At 46.0% G+C, this 10,115-nt stretch overlaps 1 protein-coding gene across 1 annotated transcript in view; it reads right to left on the minus strand.

The window, feature by feature from the left end:
* Window positions 1–10,115, minus strand: part of LOC134957936 (complement factor H-related protein 4-like) — a 717,700-nt gene that overhangs the window by 430,377 nt on the left and 277,208 nt on the right. Inside the window, exon 8 of the mRNA XM_063940187.1 lies at window positions 1,933–2,115. Coding sequence (XP_063796257.1) covers window positions 1,933–2,115 — 183 coding nt within the window. The remainder of the gene's footprint in view (window positions 1–1,932; window positions 2,116–10,115) is intronic.

Here is a 10,115-nt window from a genome sequence, read left to right on the forward strand (position 1 = left end):
GGCACTGGGGCATGTAAGTACCTGGCACCATGGGGGAATATCTGGCACTGGGAGCACAGCCCTAGCAACAAGGACTACCTCCTAGCAACGAGCATGACACCCAGTGCATGAAACACCTGGCAACGAGCATGACACCCAGTGCATGAAACACCTGGCAACGAGCATGACACCCAGTGCATGAAACCCCTGGCAACGAGCATGACACCCTGAGCATGAAAACCCCTGGCACCGTGCATGGAACCAAGAGCATGAAACCCCTGGCAACGAGCATGACACCCAGTGCATGAAACCCCTGACAACGAGCAGGTAATTGAAAAGTAATTAGAAGCCTTACTGTAGGACTTAATGTGTAATGGGCATTACGGTGTGTGGCATAATGTATCACGGACATTGCGGTGTGTGTCATAATGTGTCACAGGCATTACGGTGTATGGTATACTATATCGCGGGCATTGTGATATGTGGTATAATGTCTCAGGGTCATTGCAGTGTGTGGCATAATGTATCACGGACATTGCGGTGTGTGTCATAATGTGTCAGGCATTACGGTGTGTGGTATACTATATCACGGGCATTGTGGTATGTGGTATAATGTCTCAGGGTCATTGCAGTGTGGCATAATACATAACGGGCATTGCGATGTGTGGCATAGGGTATAACGGGCAGGGCATTGCGGTATGTGTCACAGGCATTACGGTGTATGGTATACTATATCACGGGCATTGTGGTATAATGTCTCAAGGTCATTGCAGTGTGTGGCATAATGTGTCACAGGCATTGTATGTGCTATAATGTATCGGGCATTGCAGTGTGTGGCATAATGTATCACGGACATTGCGGTGTGTGTCATAATGTGTCACAGACATTGTATGTGCTATAATGTATCAGGGGCATTGCAGTGTGTAGCATAATGTATAACGGGCATTGCGATTCCTGTCATAATGTGTCACAGGCATTACGGTGTGTGGCATAATGTGTCACAGACATTACGGTGTGTGGCATAATGTGTCGGGGGCATTACAGTGTGTGCATATTGTGTCGTGCATTATTGTGTGCGGCATAATGTCTAAGGGCCATTGCAGTATGTGGCATAATGTATACTGGGCCTTACTATAAGGAGGAAAAATGACAAATAATGTAAGGGGCATGAATCAGGATTATTTTTCTTTCCTGTGGTGGCCAACGTATGGGCGTGCAGGTTGCAAAACTGGGGTATAAGGTAGTCTTTTCCGGCAATGTCACGCCCCTTTATGCGAAACCACGCCCACTCCAACAAAACCACACCCCTTTTTTTGGCGCGCGCGCATATTTATCCCTTTCTTGCTCCCAATTATGGAGCATGAAGGGGGGGGTGGCGCCGAAGAATTTTTTGGCTTGGGGGAGAAAAATTTCTAGTTACGCCACTGGTCCCACTATCAGGGGGAGGGCCCTACTTTAAAATTAAATACGATTGCCTGTAAAGAGTGAGCAATGTACAAGATAGGGATGTGGAGTAGCAAGTAGTGCTCCAAGTACATGTCCCACTGTTTCTAAAAGCAGCACATATTCATGTTTGTGGGGCACCTGGGTGAGAACAGCTAGAGTGGCTCCATTAACATATTTGCTAAGAAAGAAAGCAGCCCATTTTTCAAACATGTACAGTTGTATTTCACTTACAAGAAATAAATGTTTTTATAGGTTCGTTGTGTAAGCAAGAATAGACACACAACTGATTTTGCTGAGATGCTGCACAGGAGAGAGAACAAATCTGTTTACCATAAGCAATTGACTGTCTAGTTCCCTTCAATACAACAAAAGTATACTAGGTCAAGCAGCCTGTGCAGCAGTGGCTGTATGTTGCAGAATAGACACATTTCTTTTCTTTTAAAAGTAGGATTAAATTAATTGAAAAAAGACAAATGAAGGTCATATAAATTAGTATAAATGACTTACTTAAACATTTTGGTTCAGGTTTCCATCCTGTTACAGTACAGTTCGTTCTTCCCCAGTATTCTTTGCTTTGTGGCAGAAAATTGTCCTTACAATAATATATAACAGAGCTGCCATGGCTAGCTGGAAAAGTATGTGTATAATAAGTCTCACCATTTTTAATTTTAGGCTTGGCACATGTGATACCTGCAGAAACAAATTAACACTGGGTTATGTAGTAAATATAAACTTTCACATTTAAATTGTATTGTACTTGTCATCAAGAACTTAATCTGGAAGTATAGTGGAAGCTAATCTTTCAAATCAGGCCTATTAATGGCAGTTATGTGCGGTTAGGTAAATGGCTGGGGAGGCACTGGCTAGTATCAGAGGCAGATTTACACACATACCTCCCAACATGACCCTCTCCAGGAGGGACAGAATGCTCTGCTCCTGGACTTCCCTCTTAATTTAAGATTGCCATCACCTGTGCTGAAACACCTTTCTTATCCATTAACGTGTTCAGAACAGGTGCTGGCAATCATAAATTAAGAGAAAAGTCCAGAAGCAGAGCATTTTGTCCCTCCTGGAGAGGGTCATGTTGGGAGGTATGTACACACACACATATATATGAACCTGAGGGTACATGTGGGCATTATACAAAGGTAAAGCAGTCTATACTGCTGGAAAATTGGTGAGTTTTGATCAGAGTTGTGCAGACAAGGTAGGCAGGTGAAGCAGTGCCTCACCTGTCATTCTCCAGTATACTCCAGAGTTTTGACTAGAAAAATGATTAGAATAATACAAAGAAGGCTCTATCTCAATTGACTGTACATGACTGATTAATGGCTATTTTGAATAATAATCTTTAAATATATCTCCTGAGTGGTAATCGTCAATTGCTTGAAAAAAATGCCAAAAAAAAAACCCAGTTGTGATCTTTTAATTTGACTTTCCAGCATGTTTGATCTTCCAGACCATCTCATGGCAGAGTTATTTCAAATTGTGCAAGTACAGTAACCAGTAATTCACAGAGGTTTGTCAATGATTCATCAGATACAGGTAGGTTGCCAATTAAAGTTACTTTGTGGGTGGACCTTAGAACTGGTCATTATAGTAAAAAAAAAAATAATAATAATAATTTTAATTCTGATGTGGTTGTTCTTGGGATTGCTGTTGCAATCTTTTGTCTTTCGTAATTGTGACTATGGGGGTAATTCAGACCTGATCGTAGATGTGCTAAATTTAGCACATCTATGATCAGTTTCTCTGATATGCGGGGTCACGCCCAGCACAGGGCTAGTCTGCCTCGCATGTCAGACCTTATCCCCCCCACACAGGTACAAAAGCATCACATGGCGGCAATGCTTTAGTACCTTACAAGTAACTCCTTGCCAGCGCAGTTCCTGCATGCTGGCAGGGGGCTAACTGCTGCTTCCCGGGTCACAGCAGTTGCGTGTGATGTCATGCAGCTGCCGCGGCTCTCCCTGCCAATGGTCCAGACATGCCTCCGTTGTTCCAATGCTGTTGGCATGTCACCTCCCACCCCACGACCGCCTCTGCCTGTCAATCATCTCACTGGGTGCACATGAGCAGTGCGCCCACTGTGCGAGCGCACTGTGCATAGTAATTCAGACTGCGATCGCTGCCGCTGCAGCAATGCAGTCTGAATTACCCCCTATATGCTAACATGGGCAAAAGCTAACCTGAGCATAGGAGTGACCATCGCTGTCTCATAATTTTTTTTTGATTGTGTACAAATGTAGAAACATTGATACCATCATTGAAAATCGGGTAATCACACAGATTCTGGGTGCCTCTTAAGATGTGCAGGCTGAGCTGCTCTCCTTGGATGCAGAGGGCTCTTCAGTAGCAAGTAAGATCGCAACTGCTAAATTATGCATGCCCAGAAAAAAATCTCAATGGCGGGATACGGTCCTTAGTTCGCCCTCACTTAGGTTGACACTCAGTAGATCGACTACTATTGGTCGACATGCATTAGGTCGACACCTGAAAAAGGTTGACATGAGCATTAGGTCAACATGGCAAAGGTCCTGCATACAAAGACATGGTTGCAACCTTGTCTTTGTATGCAGTGCAGAAAGGTCTCCGCAGGGTCGCACCTCTCATTACCGGTGGGAACCCCAGATTCCCTCCCCTGAGTCCCCTGTATACCTAATGCTGTGTATCTACATAGTACATACACAATAGAGGGCCAGAGACCCCTTCTGCCTGGTGGTAGCACCAACGCTCACTTATCCTATATATTGGTTTTAATTAAGTTCCTGACATTTCTTAGACTGCATGCAGAACAAGGTGAGTCCTGCACAAATGTACTGTATATTGTACTGTATATCCGATTATCAGATGGGGGTGGATTTCTGGGACGTGGGTCCCCCTAGACTGTTGTGGCTGTTTGGCCTCAGGAGAAACACAGATTAACACTTATTTTCATATTTCCTTTCACCCCTATTGTGTGTTTTGTTTCAATGTAAGTCATTTCCCATCTTCACTTCTCACTACTTTGCCTCTCACTGCTTTGTTTTTCACCTTGTTAGCTCTCACTAATTTGCCCTTGCTGTTTGCAGCGGACTCTCTCAATAACCTATCTACATTTTTTTCACTATATATTTTTTCACTCTAGTGTTGCCCTGGGATCACTCAGCTGCTTAGTTTTGGGGTGTCCCATGCCCTAGACTTGTATCCCCCAATATGTTTGGACTTGCCCGACTAACGAGGTCACCTGGACACGGTGGGCAAGCCGTAATTTTTGGTCATAAATATGCAAAGAACCTCGCTCAAAATGCAAAATTTGATTGCAATTATTATTTTAATAAATTGGTAGTGTTTGAATTGTGCAGCTGCAACCTTGTCTTTGTATGCAGTGCCAAAAGGTCTCCACAGAGACGCACCTCTCATTACCGGTGTGCACCCCAGGACCCTTCCCCCAACATGGCAAAGGTCGACACATGAAAAGGTCAACATGAGGTTTTTTTTTTTAAAATATTTTTTATTTACATACTTCCACGTGGACTTTGATTAGGAATAGTAACTTTGCATGAAGCATGGCAAGCTAAGCGAGCCATGCGAGGGGACACTATGCACTAATTGGGGTTTCCCAGTCACTTTACGAAGAAAACGACACCAAAAAACAAAAACAAAAATCATGTTGACCTTTTTCCATGTCAACCTGCCGACCATGTCGACCTTTTTCAGGTGTCGACCTACTGCCTGTCCACCGATAGTGGTCGACCTAATGAGTGTCGTCCTAAATAGGGTTGACCCAATAAACCCATTCCCTGAATGGCCATGACATGCTTGTGTTTACACAACAACTATTTGTTATCACCTCCAAACACTGCCTGTCACTCAGTTCCCTTATTACGACCACTATAGCAATTAAACACGTACACACGTAATTAAACACGTACACGCTGCACGTACACACTGCGTATCAGACGCATGTGTAGTAAGAAAACATTGACCTACAATATATGCATACAAAAGCTGTTTTGCGACCACATCTGAAATAGGCTAATGGTGTGGTGGTTCCCTTTCATTGCAATTAGTTCTAATGCCGTTAACCTCAAATCAGGGGAAATATTGATGTGGGGTCCCCTGATTTTGATTCAGCTATCAGTCAGCTTTACCAGCCAGCAGTGTTGGATTAAGCCTTACAGCTCTTTCTGCAAGAGTACCCAGCCCTAGTGCAAATATCACCAGTGATCTTCCTGCACTCGGAAGTGATAAAGAGCAGAAGAAAATTAATTTTGGTACAGTACAGGTATCAGCATGGCCTGTTTGCCAAAATGACAGTTAAAGTATGCTGGCACTTGGGCAACCAATAGTGCCAGCATGCCCTGGAAACAGAAATGTATGTGGACTCCTGTGTTTTAGTTTTGGTTTAGTTTTGGTTTTGGATGTCTTTAAAAATTATTAAAAACAACAAAAATCATATAATTTTACCTGTTCTGTACAGGCTCGGACTGGCCCATAGGGGTACAGGTGAAACCACCGGTAGGCCCCACTGCCTGGGGGGCCCACCCTCTCAATTATACATTATGAATATGTTATATTATACTGCACAGGACTATGGTGTATTTTCTACAGTGCATTGCTGTTATTAATCTGGTACATTATCATGCATGCACTAGCAGTATTTACTATATTTATAATTTATCAAGGGGCCCTGACCATTCACTAATGGTTAGACAAGCCTCTAAGAATGGGCCCCTACCACTGTATTTCACCGGTGGGCCCTTCATGCCCCAGTCCGACACTGGTTCTGTATACAGTATATTACCATCAATAACATTAAATGTGAGCAGGGCCGGTGCAAGGTTTCTAGGTGCCCTAGGCAAAGCTACACAATACCGCCCGTGCCCCCTCCCCCCTTTCGGAAACCCAGCGTGCGGGTCTTAGTACATATGGGAAATGTGGATAAAAACCCCAAAACTATGTTTTTACCACATTTTCCCATTAGTACATCCCGCAGGTTGGGTATGGTATACTGGCTGTAAGGATGCCGGCGGTCAGAATACCGATCCCAGCATTCCGACTGGATAAAACCTGACAGGGGAGTTTAGGTAAGAGAACCCTAATCCTCCCAATAACTTTCTCTCCCTGCAGCCTAAGCCTGACCCTAATCTCTCCTCCAGCAGCCTAACCCTATCCCTCCCTTCCCACAGCCTAACCCTCACCTCCCCCTCCTGCAGTTTAACCCTAACCGCCCTGCAGCCTAACCCTAACCTTCCCCACCCCCTGTAGCCTAAATCTCACCTCCCCCTCCCGCAGCCTAACCTTAATCCCCCACCCCCTGCAGCCTAAAGGCCCATACACATTAGACGATGTCGCTCTGTGAGCGACATCGTCTAACGTTTCCCCCTCCCGGGCCAGCCGGTCGGCGGCCGCCTGTATGCACTGAGCGATATGACCGCTCATATCGCTCAGTGACGTCACGCCCCCGCCAGCCCTGCATGAAGGTCGTGGACGACAGTCTACATCCTTCATGCATGCCCTACCGACAGCGACGATCGTTGCCGACCCGCGGGGCCGCGCATCGGTCGTCACTGGCGGCATACACACTTAACGATAAAATGAGCGACGTCGCTCAAGGAGGGGGAAAATGAGCGACGTCGCTCATTATATCGTTAAGTGTGTATGGACCTTAACCCTAACCTTCCCCAATCCCCACCCCCTGCAGCCTAACTCTAATCAAACTTTCGTTCGGGATCCCAGCTGTTGGGATACTGCCGTTGGCATTTTGACCGCTGTCAGGATTCCGGAGATGGCATTCGGTCCGCCAGGATGCTTAATGCTGGGATCCCAGCTACATCCCCATCCCGCCTAGTGTGACTCTTAGTGGGAACTCCAGGACAGGTTGCTGCTGTAATGCTGCAGGTGTACCCAGGGTGTGCAAGAACCGCTAGCCCAGGGCTGGATTAAGCCTTTGGGAGGCCATAGGACACTAAAGACAGGAGGGCCCTCTCCGTCATGTCAGCATCACATCCTTGGCTGTGCCTATCAGGCACCTTTCCAGAGCTTTGAGTATTTGGAAAATGCAGTTAAACCTTAAAAAACTGCAGTTTGCAAAGTTTTGATTGCATTTTAGTGTTAGACCCCTCCATGTACAGACACATGCCGGAGTTCCCCATGCACAATGCCCAGGACCGAGAGCACCAGTCTCTGCTCAAAGTAGTCACAGGAAGGTGCCGCTAGCCACGTACCTGCCCTGGCTGGGTGTCCATATTTGCAGCCACTTACCTACGTGAAGCAGGGCAGGGAGTACATACTGCTGGATGTGCAGACTACAGTGAGTGTAATCTGGCAAGGGAGAGAGAGGGAACAGGATCACATCTGCTGTTGCTGCTAGGCATTACTACATGTGCCTCTGTAAACTGCAGCTCAGCCTATTCAGCTCCACAAGCTGAATGTTCAGCACCCCTCACCCCTGGCTTGGTCTGGCTTGTGCCTCCTTATGCTTAGCCCAGTACCATGCTGGGAGCTGGCTGCACACAGTAATAACTTGCTAGACACTGTTTGCAATGCATTCCTCCCCCACCACCTACGAGTCTACGACCTCCGTTCACACTCACAGCACAGCCTAATAAATCATGCAGAGAGGGGCTGCCGCTGATCTCCGTAGATCACAGGGGAGGAGGTGTGTACAGTGGCATCCTCACATGCTGCTTAGTGCTTGACGCTCCGATCGACCCTGCCTGCGGCCGCCCCCCACCTCATCAGTTACTGCTTTATTTACCATTCATGTTCGGGAGGGGGCGAGGACTGCAGATAGGAGCAGACAGTGTACATAAGAAGAGGCGGCTGTCAGGTAATATATACTTACATTGTCAGTGCTGCTGTGTGTGCCGGCTGATAACAGGGGGGCGGCTCGGCTATGGCATCCCTGCTCCGCTCCTCATCTCTTAAGGAAGAGGAGGAGCTGAGCTAAGAGAGTAATAAAGGAGCACTCATCGGCAGCGTGCGGTACCGCCCTCCAGTGGCCGGCGCTCATAGGCAGCTGCCTAAAGCTGCCTAGTGGTAGCGCCGGCCCTGAATGTGAGTAAAGTTTGATCACCTCACAACTCACAATATTGTTTTCACCAATATTAGACGAATGCTGTAGTAAGATGGCTGGGTAAACAAGACGACAGAGCAACGGCAAAAGCAAGCGGCAGTTTAAAAGATTATAGCACTTCTACTAAACATAGTGGCAGACAGGATGGCAGGTTAATAAACTATACAAATACATAGACTGTTTTTATGAATTGTGGGCCCAATTCAGACCTGATCAGTAGGCTGCATTTTCATACAGCCTGCGATCAGGTCTGAACTGCGCATGCATATGCTCCGCAATGCTCAGGCGTGTCGATCCTCAGCGACGGGGATCGGCGGGCAGCGACAGGATGTACGAGAAAAGCGATCGCACGGGTGATCGCAAGGTGACTGACAGGAACAGGGCATTTGTGGGTGGCAACTGACCGTTTTCAGGGAGTGTCTGGAAAAATGTAGGCGTGTCCAAGCATTTGAAGGGAGTATTTCTGACGTCAGCTCCGGCCCCGATCATCGCACTGGAAGAGTAAGCCCTGGGCTGTGAAGAGACTGCACAAACTTCTATTTGTGCAGCTCTCCTGCACATGCGATCGCACACCTGCACAGCGATATCCCCCTCCCCCTGTAGACAGCTACTACCTGATCGCAGGGATGCAAAAAATGCACCCTAGCAATCAGGTCTGAATTACCCCTAAGAACGAAATCAGAGGCTGAGGCCACCTATAGAATGTTTTCATTATTCAAGAACTAGGTCAGGGGCCCAAGGTCACTACAGGGACATAAAGATGGAGAATTTATTTAGTGGTATCTAGGAAAAGCATTGATTTATTAATCGATTGATTATACTATCAGTTAAAAGTGTAAAGAATAGTAAAGCAATGACAAAATATTAAAAACCAAGCATTCAAATGTGACTTATCTAAAGCAATTTCAAACTTCTCCAAGCAGCAAATCACAGGCCTGATGACAGTACAGGAAAATGGAAAGAGTACTCATGTAATGGTAGCCTAGTAAAGAATTGATTGATTGATTGATTGATTGATTGACTGATTATACTAACAGTATAATAAACAGGAGAATAAAGAAAAGTAAAACAGAGTCATAGTAGAATGGAACAAACTAAAAAAAAAAAACAAGCATCCGAATATGAGTTTTTTAATGTAATTTCAAACTTCACCAAGCAACAAGAGGCCTGAGGCCAATATAGAGAACTGTAGATGGAGTACTTATGTAGTGGTTGTCAGGTAAAGCATTTATTGATTGGTTGAGTTCTTTATTGATTATACTAAAAGTCATAGCTACAAAGAAAGTAAAACTAGAGATGAGCGGGATCGGTTCCTCTGAATCCGAACCCGCCCGAACTTCAGGTTTTTTTACACGGGTCCGAGCAGGCTCGGATCTTCCCGCCTTGCTCGGCTAACCCGAGCGCGCCCGAACGTCATCATCACGCTGTCGGATTCTCGCGAGGCTCGGATTCTATCGCGAGACTCGGATTCTATATAAGGAGCCGCGCGTCGCCGCCATTTTCACACGTGCATTGAGAGTCATAGGGAGAGGACGTGGCTGGCGTCCTCTCCGTTTAGAGAAGAGAGAGACACAGTATTTTGGGGAGCATTATTAGGAGGAGTACTACTATACTGTATACTACTATACTA

Source organism: Pseudophryne corroboree, chromosome 9 (assembly GCF_028390025.1).
Source record: "Pseudophryne corroboree isolate aPseCor3 chromosome 9, aPseCor3.hap2, whole genome shotgun sequence".
Classification (NCBI taxonomy): domain Eukaryota; kingdom Metazoa; phylum Chordata; class Amphibia; order Anura; family Myobatrachidae; genus Pseudophryne; species Pseudophryne corroboree.